The sequence below is a fragment of the Branchiostoma belcheri genome, unplaced genomic scaffold (assembly GCF_001625305.1).
Source record: "Branchiostoma belcheri isolate BF01 breed outbred unplaced genomic scaffold, Haploidv18h27 scaffold127, whole genome shotgun sequence".
NCBI classification, from domain to species: Eukaryota; Metazoa; Chordata; class Leptocardii; order Amphioxiformes; family Branchiostomatidae; genus Branchiostoma; species Branchiostoma belcheri.
Window position 1 is genome coordinate 143,136 of NW_017802680.1, and position 15,686 is coordinate 158,821.

A 15,686-nucleotide genomic window follows, 5' to 3' on the forward strand; every position below is an offset into this window, starting at 1 on the left:
TAGTGTACACTTCTTGCCAAAATAAATATTTCTGCCGTAGGCACAACTTAGCCAAGGTTTTTAAACAACATGTTTAAGATATATGTAACGATAGTGCCGTATATATAATAGTATCCTTGTTTTAGCTTACCCTTCCTCCTGTCGGTTTGCTGGTTCGTTGCGGTGTTGTCCTTTCAATGTAGTAGAGTCATTTCTTCCGTTGCGAAAACGAAGTAACAGAACGGAATGTTTGACGCCATTTTAGTTCAGGAACATACTAGTAATCTTTGCAAGCCGAGACAAACGTGTTTTGAAAAAGCAAACCGTCGTTGTGACAAAGCAAGATTCAAGCGACCCACCAAAACAAAGCATCGCGTCTCTTATTGGCTGGTCCCGGCGAGAGCAAGGTAGGATTGGTCGTCAGTCATATAATCACGTGATCGCGTTCAATACTACAACCATCTTGTTTTTATATTATAGGTTTTAAGTTAAATCGCCTGTGCAGTCTGAACACTTGGATGATAGGATGTTTCTGATTGTGTGAATGTATTTATTTCAAGGCAGACAAATGATCTTCATAATTCTAATTCGTCATGATTACATGGCTTTATTCGTTCTAGAATTACACAACTTGTCGCTCACTAAGTGAAATAAAACCGCACTTCAACTCCAACATAACCTTACTCTTTGTAAATGTATCCAAAATCCACAATTAATGTCATGAGGGTTGACTTGTTTTGCTGGATTTCAGTATTTTACCAGGCGTGGGGACGCTGTGAGTTCTCCCTTTGTTTACACAAAGGCTATTCACATAAACGGACGCCATGTCAGACACATCGCAATACACATCGACCGAACTACAATGTAAAGCTTGCATATTATTACCCATACATGTACCTAAAAATCATAGCAAACTGATCAGGTCATGTTAGTTTAAACCCCTTTTAGTCAAGCGTTTGATTACATCATGGTAATGAACCTCACGGATAAGGCCACACCAATTTATTTCCTTGGTTAACGGATTCGCCGCTTCGTTTTTTTGCCAAAATGAAATAAAAATAAAAACAGAACAAAAATCCATACTCTCGGGTCCCGAATTGGGCCCCCAAAATCCACCCCGTACGTTGTAATTTTTCAAAATTTGGGCATAGTTAACAGCGTTAAAAATACATTGCTTCAAGGCAGAAACATTTTTCTGAGTGCAATTTGTTCGGAAAGCTAGGTTGCCTCTTCAAAAGTTCGTCAAAAAAAATTATTTTGATATAGAACTCGCCCCCCACCCCCTTTGCACATGTCACCATTCATGGGAGAAAACTTCACTGACGACAGTCAAACGTACGGCAGATTTACTAAGTCATCGTGCCTGTAACAACATATCATCTCCCTTTTAGATATATATTATATTTCATTTAAACACATATTGTGTCGGAAACATGTGCTAGTAACGGGCGTTAAAAGTAAATTATCGGCCGAACGTATAAACTCGGCCTGGGCGGCACATGCACACACACCTTCAAAACGATCTTTTTTCCAGGGAATATGTAAAAATAACGCGACATAACAATGTATTCTGGCATCACAAACTGTATTACTCTCAAAAAGTACAAAATCCTACCACAAACATGGGAATTTTGGCAAAGTAAAAAGTCCTCCATGCACGTAAGTCCATTCACTAACTTTCTCACGGTCGGAAGAGTCCACTTTGAGTAGGGGGAAACAGGTTCTTTTAATTATAGAAATTACTCTGTGAAAAATACTACATGTGCATGTGGCATTTTAACAAAGTTACATCTTATTTAGATACCTATAAACAGGAGTACAATTGCAAATAATGCATCAATTATTACATCTAAATTTTTTAATAAAATGGTTCCCCCTACAAATAAAAATCCCCATACATCAAGGACTTTATAGTGAAACCCTAGACCATTGAATTTGTGGCAACTTGAAGAGTGTGTCAATGTGGCTATTTGTTTGAATGATGGCTATGTACTAGTATAATGTAGCTGTAGCATACCTAAAGTGTATAATGGGAAATATAAAATGTATACTACCGGTAGTATTTGGGAATTGGGGAAAGATAAAAAAAGAAATGAAATATCTGTAAAAGTAGTTAATTCTTTTGCCAATAACTTTTACACATTCCTGGAAATTTGTCTAAAGCATATATTTAGGATATTGTACATTTCAAGCTCTAAATAACTTCCATATCAGCCAGACACAATAGAATGCCCAGCCCAGTGGTAAGCTGTGTGCCCTGAACTAAGAAAACAATGGGATCTGAACAGAGCACCCTGATTAAACCACTCTTTGGAACTTGAAAGATGAATAATAAGTGAAACCCAGTTGGATGGGAGTCTTGTCAACTGACACTCAGTGACAGTTTGTTGTTCATACAGTAAAGATGTGTATCTTGCAAAATAATACGAATAATTGTAAAGGGATGTAAGAGAAGTTGCTCATGTACATGTAGTGATGGTCCTTTCAGTTCAATAAGTGTCTAATATAATGTCTTATATCATTTTGTAACTTAACTTAATGGATTGCTTACTACATGGCTGTATGGCAGGTGGTCTCAAATTTTTATTTTTATTTTTTTTCGCCCGCCCGCTCCATTTTTTTCTAGAAAAATCCGTTAACCAAGAAATTAAATTGGTGTGGCCTAAACTATTATTTCCAAAATAAAAAAATCAGATTTAGACCGGAGTGTAGATTTAGGTCATTTTGACCGAGTAGGTCATATAACGCCAGCGTCGGGGCGCCCTACGCTCAAATGTGCTTTGTCGTATGGACGACATCACGACAAATCAAGCCAAGGACGCATAGGTTCAAATGTTGTATTAACAATCCTTGATCATTCTATATCTAATTTGCTTAGATTAAAGTGCTGGCAATTTTGGTTCAAGTAATTATCACCTGAAACATGAATACACGCAGTACCTAATTACCCCTTATTGTTAGCCACTCCCCAACACACGCCAAGTGTGCGGGGCGTAAATTTCCTTGCACGTGCACGGCGAGCACGAATCCGGGAGTGTAAGGAAATATCCGGGGCCGTACACGCGGAGCCCGGAAATCCATGGACGCGACCAGGACACGGCGAATTTCACGAGCGTGTGCGGGACTGGAAACTCTTGGAAACGTGGTTTTTCATACAGTGATTTTTACTGCAACATACTTTTGGTATGCACTCCTTCACACATCAAATGTACATACCTAGGGTATGCATCCTCCCATGGCAGGGGCAGCGGCTCCGAATTCCTTCTCCACCCCTACCCCTGCCGTATAACATGGCATCTTCTACTCTACGACCCGATTCCAGGGACACGCTCTCAGCCAATCACGTATCACAGAGAAAATCTTCAACGCACTTTACATTAATATTTATGAGATGCGCTAGCTATCGGAACCAATCATGTCGGCTATTCAGTGACAAATAAAAACAAACATGGCGTCGTCTCGGAAAGAGAACTTTTGCGATGCAGGCCGCTGCGGGCGTCGGCGGGGCGCTAGCGTGTGCTGGAGGCTGCGCGCGGATCCCGCCGAGCACGGGGAAGGTGTTAACTCGGTGACTTTGCCCCGCACGGCCTCCCCAATGCGTTAACGGGCTCGTCACCGGGCGGCGGCGGAGTCGCCGGCGGGGAGGGTGACGTCCCTTCGCCGCCCAAGTCAGAAATGGGGTCATGCCAAATAAGGCAAGCTCATGAATATTAATATTCCTCGGGTCGTAGAGTAGAAGATGCCATGTTATACGGCAGGGGTAGGGGTGGAGAAGGAATTCGGAGCCGCTGCCCCTGCCATGGGAGGATGAGGGTATGTTGCAGTAAAATATCTTTGAGCACACTATTTCTAAAGGTGGCGATATTATGGACCCTGGTGATATTATGGACACAGATGTTACGTGCTGTCTATCCATAGACTTGACAATATAGCAGGACCTTTTCCCTGAATACTCAGTGGTGTCATGTGGCGGCCTCAAAAGATATGAACTGACAAAAGTGACATTTAGAAACAAAGATTGAGCTTGATCAGTTCTTGTGTCTTATTGATAAAGTTATTGTAACACCTTAATTGTGATATTGTAGTTGGGTGAATGTAAAATTAAACTGTTGGTGATAATTATTGTTGTAGATAATTAATGTCATATGGAAGGTCATATTAATATTGATTATGGTCTTACCACAGGCGAAAGTGATGTGAAAGTGATCACTTTCGCCACTGATGAATGCCTTTAGACAGACATTGATAAATAATTCTGCTAAACAGAGATGACTTGAGTGCTAGAACAGGAGCCTGTGTGATGTCAGCCCTCCCCACTGACAAGTCACCTCTCAGGAAGCGGTAGGCATGAAAAACGATGAATTGATTCTGGCAATGTTCGCTGCACAGAATCTTCAATGGGCTGCCATCATGTTTTAGGCAAATTTACTGTTGGAGATTTTCCAAAATGTTTTATTCTCTGGGTGTATTCCATACAAGTTTTTATGATACTATATTACTAAAGGAGCTTACATCATTTTAAATTTTTATTAGATAAGATAGAAACAAGGTAGAGGCCACCTGCCATTGTGGTTTAAGGTCAAAGTTTAAGGTTCAAACCTTGACCTGAGGTGTTCATGTATAGGTTCCTGTTCCGTGTTTAAATCAGACGGAATGATTAATTTGTAAAACAGTGCGAATGTAACGTGACACCACTGTTGGTCAACTAGTGGTGAAAAATCTCATTAACCACCACCACAAGATGCAATTAACCACCTGACTGTGCAATTAATAACCACAAGATTGGCCAGGCTGACTTCTTAATAACCTTAATTTTCAACACTTTCAGCACTTTCCAAGCTTCTCTAGACTTATAGATGTATTTGTAAAACACAGTAAAGACGAAAAATGCAAAAATAATGAGGACTAAATTCCCACTTTTTGACAGGTCAGTCATAATAATCACAAATTAGCATCATTACATGCATCTGTACAGCCGGTAAAACTGGCCTTTACAGGCACAGAGCACAGCAGCTGATTATATTACACTGAAAAACCTGTAACATTTAAACCTTACACATATAAACCTCTCACATGTAAAGCTCTCACATATAAACCTTCCACATACAGGAACTTAATAGAAAAGAAAAGTTTATTGCAAATTCGTGCCCGGAGGCTAATTGCAAATTACAAAACATAAAAGAACAATGAAATAGAGTACATGTATATTTCAAGTCTACATGATAAAGGTAGCTGTCTAGAAATATAACTATATCTAAAACTATGTCTTAATGGTTAACTGTAATACTAGACTGGATCGTAAACAAGGAAAACACATAAGGTTCTGGACAAAGATTGCTCTATAGATGCTATAATAATGCTATAGGAAGATGCTGTAATAATTATTGTACCGTGGAGAATCGTATGTGGGAACTAGGTCAGGTTAATATCGATTATTGTCAATAGTCGTGAAATTTGGTTCTGCTGCTCATTAGACTGGATCAGGAGAATCCCTTTTGGACATAACAAGCTTTACTGTGCACCTCAGTGGCTGCATGTACGGGGATGTTTCAGCTGTTTTATCTGACTATAACTTCAGGACATTTTGCGTGACAAAAATTCTGTCACTCTTCTTCAGTGTCACTAAATGAACTGAGAACATGAGTTGAAAATGAAATGCTTGTAAATGCACTAAAAACCTAGTAACATGTACATGTACATGTGGGTAACATGCACACTGGCATATGCAGCATATTGATACATCACAATTAAGTGCCATGTTCAAAATAGGACTTTCAATGTTGTCTAGTAAAATTATGGCTAATAAACTACATGTATGTATGTGACTTGTTCATACACCATACACACTGCAACTAAATATGCACTAAAAACCTTAAAATTTTATGTATACGTAGTAGGCCTAGGTATGGCATTTGTAGCATATTTAGACATGAAATCCAATATGGAGGGGCATAGAAATGGCTTCATGCTGATTGATTATTTTCTGTTGATCATTCCTGTACAAAATCCTGTCCGGTGTTTTTGTTAGAGAAATGTTTGCTGACTTGCCCAGACGTAACCTGGAGTAAACCCAGGCTCAAGGATGCTGGTAAATAAAATATTAAAATTCAATCTACATGTACAGGGCTCAAAATACTGGCTACATGTGCACATGTACAGGGCTCAAAATACTGGCTACATGTGCACATGTACAGGGCTCAAAATACTGGGTGCACACAAATTTGAAGTTGAGCACAAAATTCTTTTTCATACATGTAAGTTTACGTAATGTGGTATTATAGAGATGTCAAATGTACTGTAATATACAGCATATTCTTAACATCTAAGTGTCAGAAAAATAATAAAAATTGTTATAATAGTACTATTCTTTAGATATGGAACATAATAATTATTAGTTTTTGCTGACATTCTACAACTTATTTCATCTTATATGGTGCACCTATTAGTAAATATTTTCTGTGCACCCAATTTTAAGGTAGGGTGCGCCATTGCACCTATTCCCAAAAATGAATTTCGAGCCCTGAGTACTTAACAAAAATTGCAATACCAAACAAGGCACATCCCTCCAGACAATCACAGGGAATAAAAATTTTGATTTTGTTTCCCTCTGAATGATGTTATCCAGGAAACGGACTTAGTTTTGCCGGACTAGCTGTTGAATGTTTTTGTTCCCAGTAGAAGCATATTTCAGGAGTGCCTTCAGTGACGTCAGTTCTTCTGACTAGCATGATTTCCTGGTTATTAGGCTGTTACAGTGTTAGTGGAGGCTGTTACAGTGTGCAGATTGTTTCTGCTACAGTCAGGTGGCCAGTAAACACACAACTCTGGGTTTGTGTGGCCTTTTGGTATGTTTACGGCAGGCTGTGTATATATGTTGTGATACTTTTATCGGTGAAAATCTATACATTATGGATATATGTAGTTTACATGTACATGAACGTGTATTCTCTGTTTATTGTAATTATAGAACTGTTGCACCTGCATATGTGAGTCATATTACTACATAATGTATGGTACCATCATTTTTATTATACAGTGTATTTTTAAATTTAAATATACAGTTATTTAATATTTCTACACTGTTCTACTTGAAACATCTGTGTTCATGAGTCCCTGAAGCTCCTACATTTGTATTGTCCATTACGGTGTTAGTGGAGGCTGTTTCTGCTACAGACAGGTGGATGTGAGTTTAACACACAACTGTTACGCATTTATTTTTTGTGTGCCCTTTTGGTATGTTTATGGCAGGCTATGTTGTGATACTTTTATCTATGAAAAATCTATACATAATGGATATCTTCTCTCTTTATTATTATAGAACTGTTGCAGCTGCATATGTGAATCCTATTTCCCACTATATATACCTATTTTTATACATACAGTGTATTTGAAATTTAGATGTATACTTAGTTATTTAATATTTCAGAATCTACACTGTTCTACTTACATGTAAAAGATCTGTGTTCATGAGGCCCTGAAGCTCCTATTGGCTATTACGGTGTTAGAGGCTGTTAGCTGGCAGATTGTTTCTGCTACAGACAGGTGGATGTGAGTTTAACACACAACTCTGGGTAATAATTGTTACACATTTATCAGAGCTGGGAAGTTTGGAAGGTCTGTGTGGCCTTTTGGTACGTTTACAGCAGGCTGTGTATGTTGTGATACTTTTATCTGTGAAAAATCTATACATAATGGATATCTTCTCTGTTTATTGAGTACTCTCTGTATATGTATCGTCTCTAATTATAGAACTGTTGCACCTGCATATATAAGTCCTATCTCCAACTATATACATTACGTAATGTATGGTACCTTCATAATGTATATACATACTGTATATTTTGAAATTTAAATTTACAGCTATTGAATATTTCAGAATCTACGCTGTTGTACTTGAAACATCTGTGTTCATGAGGCCCTGAAGCTCCTATTGGCTACTTTATGTATTGTGCATCGATGTACAAAAAAATGTACAATGTACATTGTACCAACACTGGGTAAATTGGGACTTACCCCAAATGTCCAAGAAAATTTGGGGTAAGTCCCAATTTACTCAGTGTTGGCAAGAACGTTAAGAACTTTTTGTCATGATGTACATTGTATATTTTGTTGTACATTATACATTGCACATGTTTCCTACATGGCTAAGTTGCCGGGCAGGAATAAGTACTTCTCAAAACATTGGCCTGTGAAATAATGATATTATTGCTGAAAGCTACAGGTACTATGGAAACCACTTGGCAACCCGTATTGGATTAAACATTAAGCGTTGGGAGATATTGAGGCTCTGGCACAGTACAGAATGTACTGTTCTCAGGACATCTAACAGTAATTTCCTCAATACAACAGCTCAGAGTCTGGTAATTGCTGAGTGCATTTGGAAAGATCACCGGGTTTTACTGCAGGCATTGAGAATATTGAGGTCAATGAGAAAATAATGTATGATGAAAATGATCTTTACAGCTGTGTTACGGTTGGTTTTCAAATGTCAACCATATACGCTCTTGTGTGTTCAATTCCTGCTGTACAGCCCAGCAGCAGACTATGTTTACTGATGAGCGTTACAGTAGCTTTACTGAATAACCAATTAGCTGCTGTTATATATGTAATCATGGCTGCAGCTGCATGTTTCTGACTACATGATGTAATTTGACAATCAGTTCCAGCATGGTTCTAATACTACATACCAGAAGATTGTCCTCAAAAATTAATGTCGCATGTTTTGGACTCCATGAAATTGTATCTGATGCAATTCAACAATCAGTTCCAGCATGGTTCTAATACATACCAGAAGATTGTCCTTAAAAATTAGCTGTTATATAATTATGTAATCATGGCTGCAGTCACATGTTTTGGACTCCATGAAATTGTAGATGCAATTTGACAATCAGTTCCAGCATATGCATAGTTCATCTTCAAAACTCCTAATACTACATGTACATGTACACCAGAAGATTGTCCTTAAAAATTAATGTCCTCATGCAGGAGTCTAGATAGGCTAATTCCAGGGAGCATTATCCTAATGCAGCTCACACATCCCCTGTGAGATTAGTACTGACGGACAGGGATCCGGGGATGTGCAGGCAGACAAGAATCTGTATTTACTGTTAGCTCATATGCAGGCAGACAGTGATACTGTATTAACTTGTATGTATGGAGGCAGACAAGAATCTGTATTAGCTCGAAGCTGTGGAGGCAAACAAGAGTCTGTATTACTATAATTACTAGCTCATAGCTATGGAGGCAGACAGTTATCTGTGTTAGCTTGGAGCTGTGGAGGAGGTTGTTGGAGATTGTTCAGGGCCGGACCTGCCGTGCCTGGCATCAGGTTAGCTTGGTTTAGTGGTCTGTGCAGATTTACGTGTGAATTATGTACATGTGTGTGTGTGTGTGACTGTTCACTTCTAGGGGATGGTTTAGTGTTCTCACTCACTCACTCACTGTGTTTTCATGACTGTCTACATGTATTTGCTGCTACATGCATGTGACTGTTCACTTCTGGGGGGTGGTTTAGTGTTCTCACTCACTCACTCACTGTCCGGTTTATCGTCTGTTCTGTGCAGATGTATACCGGTATGTGTTTTCATGTCTACATGTATTTGCTGCTACATGTATGTGACTGTTCACTTCTGGGGGGTGGTTTAGTGTTCTGTGCAGATGTGTGCTCATGTACTACATAGATGTATTCACTGCTCTTTTGTTACCCACAGGACATGTTAGGGAACTGCAGGTGAGATTTAGCTCGGTTCTGACTGTTGCTGTCACAGTGATCTATGTGTAGTGCTGTTGTGTGATGTTACATTTAGTCATCATGGTTTGTGTCTAAATAAGGTCATAAATCGAGGTGAGCTCGTATAATATCACTGCATTTCCCACTGCTTAAGACAACATGGGTCATACATAACTGTGCACAGTAACATTTTATTCAGACAGTGTAGCATGTTAATTTGATACGATAATGCGAGTGACACATTTCTAGTCCAGAAAATTTATTATATTTTAACACAGTCGTATTTTGCACTGTGCCCTGTCCTACTTATGTTATGGGGTGAAATATTATTAAGTCCCTTTCTATAAGTTTTATGTCACTTGTACATAACAAGCAAGCAGAGCAAATGTGTCCTTGAGACAGCCCTGGTCCTTATGGATTTCAGATTCACATGATTGTTTTTGTTGCACTTTAAATTTAGGTGAGCTCGTATAATACCGGTACCACAGTAGCTGCATTTTCCACTGCTTAAGGTATTATGGGTCAATGATATATCTAACCTTGCAGTAACATAATTTATTTGGACAGTGTAACGTGTTAACTGTGCATAGTATATATATGAGTGACACATTTTTTATTTCTAGTCCAGAATCTATTCTAACACAGTCATATTTTGCACTGTGCCCTGTCCCGCTTACGGGGTGAAATATTATATTATTAAGTCCCTTTCTAAGTATTATGAAGAACTTTATTGCACGACAATTGTACAGGGTACATTGTATGGCAAATAGGTAACAATAAGTAGCATAGTAAATTAGATAGGTATAGAATAAAACTTAACAACATATATATATAGAAAAGAAATAATCAAAAGTTAGCTTAGGCTTTACAATCAGTTATTTATGGGTACATGTGACAGCAAATCAGTATTCTTTCTAATAACAAAACAGTCTTTTATGTAATACCTATTTTTGCATTGTCTGGGCTGTTGCATTTAATCTATCTGTAGCAACAAGTCTATTATGTCACTTGTACAATACAAGCAAGCAGAGCAATGTATCCTGGAGACAGCCCTGGTCCTGATGCATTTCAGATTGTTGACTCAGAATCAATTCAGTCACAATCTAAAAGGAAAAAGAGAATGCCTCATACAGACCCTAATTATCTCTGGATTGAAACTGGAAACGCAACATTTTCCACCTCCAGAGGCCTCAGGCAAGAGATGGTTGTTTGGTACTTCTGTGTGGCTGGTTACTGTTCAGGCTAGCAGTTAGTAGCTATTTCCTTACTAGTAATACTAGTCTAGTGAAAATAAACTGTCAGTCCCCAGCAGATCCAGGATGTCAGAACAACAGGCACAACAACAGGTGGTTACTCCCAGGGTTCCTCCCAGGCTGCTCACTGCTCTGGATCTACAGCAAATAGATGTAGCACAGGTATGGTGCACACTCACTAGGGTGTCATGACCTACTAATGACTGTTCTATTATCAACACATTATTCTATCTGTCAGTGAGCTTTCCCAAGCCTGTGAAACCCAAGCTCCGGGGGGCTCCCTACATATATAGTCCGTGGCGGACTACTGGGGAGACGGCGAAAAGCGAGGTTCAGTCAGGCTAATCCCTTTCCCTGAGTCAGATCTTGTGGCTTTCTTGTGCCTGTGTGATGACTGATGTAGAATTGTGTAGTCTTGGGTCAGTGCTCTTTAGCAAGCCTCAGCAGTCACAGCTGTTAGGACTGTGAGGTCCTTCAGTGTTAGGTGCTCCCTGGCTATCAGTTCCTGGCTTACATGCATATACATGTATTTAATATTATATATATTATAACTAAGGCCTTTTCATCTATATCTGTGGTCCCTGTTGCCTACTGTTTATCCTCCTCCCACACACACACACACTGATGAGATTTCAGTTCTGCTGAAAGGGCAGAAAATGATCTGTACGGAGGATAATTGGATGCCTACATGTATGTCCACATGGCCCTGGGCTAATGACACTCTGCCCTGGCCCACTTAATACATGTATGCAGCTGCATAGTATTACATACAACAGCATGGAATGGCCCTAACCTATAGCGACAGTTTACATCCACACAGTAATGGCTGTTCCCTAGTAGTACGCTTCACATCCCAACAGTATACGTAATGGCCGTTCCCTGCACTTTGAATTCACTTCAGCAGGCAGTTCTTGTGATATGTCTGATTCTGCTCCACTTTCCTCTGGTAGAGGTTGGATCAAACTGGGGTTAGGATTTTGTGAGGCATCATATTTAGCACTTCAACATTGCACATCATGGAATCCTGATCAGAAACCTGGCTTCAGCCTGGCAATAGAAACCTGTCTGTTAGTCATATTATTATTACCAACAGTTGAGGGTAGGTGGTCTATTTGAAATATTATACAGTAATACTGTCTGCTTTGACCATTTTATTTAGCGATAGACTTTATTTTTGGTCTGCTTTGACCAGTTTTTTTACCTTATTTCTGGTTTGATCATATATTGACTGCCTCTTATTATTAGTTCTATTGGTTACTAGTAGGATTGTATGCATTGTGTGTGTGCTTGCGTGTGTCTGAGTGAGTGTGCGTGCGTGCATGAGTGTGTGCGCACGTGTGTGAGTGTGTGTGTGTTTGTGTGTGTGTGTGTTGGTCTGTGTGTGTGTGTGTGCGTGTGTGTGTGTGTGCATCAATGTGTGTGTCCGTGTGTCTTCATGCGTTTGTGTGGTGTGTGTGTGTGTCTGCCCGTGTATGCGTATTTTTGTTGTGAATGGGTGAAGTCTGCCATCTCTGATCACCTTTATGTTTCCTTCCCTTTCAGTACATGCGTTTCAGGGAGCAGTTCAAACTGGTCCAGTGGAAGCGAAAGGTTAAAATCTGACTCGTTTTTTCAGCTTTGCAGCTTCTATATAACACCTGCATGGTGGAAGCTGTGCAGAGTTGTGCGTGTGCGTGTGTGTTTGTGTGTGACTGTGTTTGCGATGTTCTCATGTAATGTGAATTTGATGTTTATGACTTTTCGCCAGGCTGGATATGTATTATATATGCCTTATGCACACCTGGAACATTTCTCAGCGCTCCTTTCAGCACTAACCTTGTTTGTTGTTGTGCATGTTTGAAAGCTTTTTGCCCAGGCTTGTGTGACGATGTTTCTGGGGTGTTGCTGTGCAGTAGTTTGAGGAGGAACAGTAGTTTTGATGCACCTTTTTGCTGATATGCAGTATATATATATAATATATACAGCTAGTATTGCTGTAAGGAAACATTTTTATTGCTTGTGTTTGCATAATGTGTGACTGTGTATAATCATAACTTGATTATAGCTCCTATAGCTTCCTATGAATACTTTTGACTTGTGTTTTTAAATCTTGCCTTCTTTACTTTCTTTTTATATTATGATTCATTATAATGATGCAACATATTTTTATTTCCTCTCCATCCCCCTCCACCTTTTAGTATAGAAAACCTTAATATTCTCAGACTGTTATTACAGACAGTTTTACATTGTGAGTCAGTTAAAGCCTAATTTTAGTCTGATGAATGTTTAGCACACACATCTGTATGTTCAGACTGAAAAAAATCCTGTTTCTGCAGCCCTTCAGCATTTAACCTGACATCCTGTTCTTGTGGTGTTATGGCAACAATTGCCTTTATGATAGCTACATAAATCATTCCACATAACAAACAAACAACCAAAAATATCATCTCAGTCTTCTCAAACAGACCACACAGATAAAAGGACTCATTATTGATGTTCCTGCATGCAGTGATTCTATATCCAATTTTATGGTTCCCTGTTGCCTATATGTGGATAGATCAGAATCTGATATTATTCAGTATTTTTCTGTGGCTCCTTCTCAGCAGGTATGACGAATTTGTCCTAGATATTAGTGTAAGTGGGAAAGTGGAAAAGTTAGGATCACTAGTCAAATCAAGAACGTAATGTATTATAAAAAGTCACTGTTTGTTGCAGTTACTGTTAGTAACAGTAATTAACAGTGCTCATTGTGCTAAATATTGATCCAATATTGTCAGACACAACTTGGATAGAAAGTGGTATATTAAGGCATTAGATGTATAGTCCAGGTTGTTGTGAGGAGAGTAACTGTTATCATCTCGGGTTTGTGCTGCACTATGTGTACATTTTCAGGCAGCAGGGTTAAACCTTCCTGACACTACTGACAGCTGTGTTAGATCTACAGTACTAGTCTGTGTTAGATTTACTGTTGTTACAGTGTACTGACAGCTGTGTTCGATCAGGCCTGGGGATTACTCTCAGACCAGTTAATCCTGCAGGCATGTCTCCATGCTTTTAGCCTGTTTCCAGGGTTGCGCCTACGTAGTTGAAAATCGAGCTGATAACTGAGTCTATGGTCAATCCTATATCAGGTCACTGACGTGATTCTGCCCATCCTGGCATGTACAATGTAGGACTAGTAGCCAGTCCTGTATCAGCAGCAAGGCTGTATGTATCGCAGATTAGAACTCGCTGCCACCAAGTACAGTAGGGGCATTGTCATTAGATAGCTTTAAACAATGTCTAGAGGTTCAAGGGTTAGGTGTAACAAGTCGATCGGGTGTGATATAGCCAGCTGCCGCCATGTGGAGTGCCTGTGAAACTGGTGTGTTACGCCAAAGAGTGGTTATACCGGCTATACAGATACAGAAGCTGGTGTGTTATGCCGAAGGGCGGTTATACCGGCTATACAGATACAGAAGCTGGTGTGTTACGCCGAATGGCGGTTATACCGGCTATACAGATACAGAAGCTGGTGTGTTACGCAGAAGGGCGGTTATACCGGCTATACAGATACAAATACAAATGTTGTGTTATAGTTTAGTTTACAGGACAATGTTTCTTGCATGTATGTTTCCTGGCAGAGTACTTACATGTATGGACCCTCCCAGTGTTGTACATATTGTTTCTGCAGTACTTAGCAAAATGTAACTGTCTGGTGGTGATCCCACAGAAATCTGGAGCAGCGTGGGTTTGCAGCGTGGGTTTGCAGCGTGGGTTTGCAGCGTGGGTTTGCAGCGTGGGTTTGCAGCGTGGGTTTGCAGCGTGGGTTTGCAGCGTGGGTTTACAGCGTGGGTTTGCAGCGTGGGTTTACAGCGTGGGTTCGCAGCGTGGGTTTGCGGCGTGGGTTTGCGGCATGGGTTTAACTCCCCATGTTGTTGTTGTTCCCTGCAGTACCTAGCCAAGCGTAACCGGCTCGTTGAGACCCAGCGCAGTATGAAGGCCCAGATCTGGAGCAGCGTTGTCAGCCTGGTGCTGATTGAAGGGAAGGGTTTGCTGCCGATGGACGACAACGGACTCAGCGACCCGTACTGCAAGTTCAGGCTCGGGAATGAGAAATACAAAAGCAAGGTAAGGTCTTCCTTACTACAGTACAAGTACCGTACCCTATTGTAATATGTGTGTGTGTTGTTTGAGTGTGGGGGGCTGTCTAACCTTAAATACGTAGCCTAACCCTACTGCAAGTTCAGGCTTGGGAACGAGAAATACAAGAGCAAGGTACAGTACAAAAGTCTTTACACAGTATGTTCTTCCTTGCTCCAGTACATGTACAGTACCCTAAGTTATTTGTGTGTGTGTGTGTGGGGGGGGAGGTTGGCTGTCTAACCTTACATAGCGACCCGTACTGCAAGTTCAGGCTCGGGAACGAGAAGTATAAAAGCAAGGTACGGTATAAAACTCCTTCCTAGCTGTAGGGTCTTCTTCACACATTAGTCAACCTTAATGCATCCTTTAAAAAAAAACCAACAAATTTTGGTGGGACATTACTTTTTCTATGGTTTACAGAAGAGAAGTCAGTTCAGTTCAGTCAACAGACATAGTTTTAGACATAGTTATAGTTCTAGACAGCTACCTTTATCATGTAGACTTTAGTTATTTTATACTCTGATTCATTGCTCTCTTATGTTTTGTAATTTGCAATTATCCTCCGGGCACGAATTTTGCAATAAACCTTTCTACCTTTATGTGTTGCGTGTGTGTGTGTG

The 15,686-nt window shown here is 39.9% G+C and overlaps 1 protein-coding gene across 1 annotated transcript in view; it reads left to right on the forward strand.

Moving 5' to 3' along the window:
* Nucleotides 1-15,686, forward strand: part of LOC109463492 (multiple C2 and transmembrane domain-containing protein 1-like) — a 52,317-nt gene that overhangs the window by 10,699 nt on the left and 25,932 nt on the right. The window contains exon 4 of the mRNA XM_019760327.1: nt 14,875-15,051. Coding sequence (XP_019615886.1) covers nt 14,875-15,051 — 177 coding nt within the window. The remainder of the gene's footprint in view (nt 1-14,874; nt 15,052-15,686) is intronic.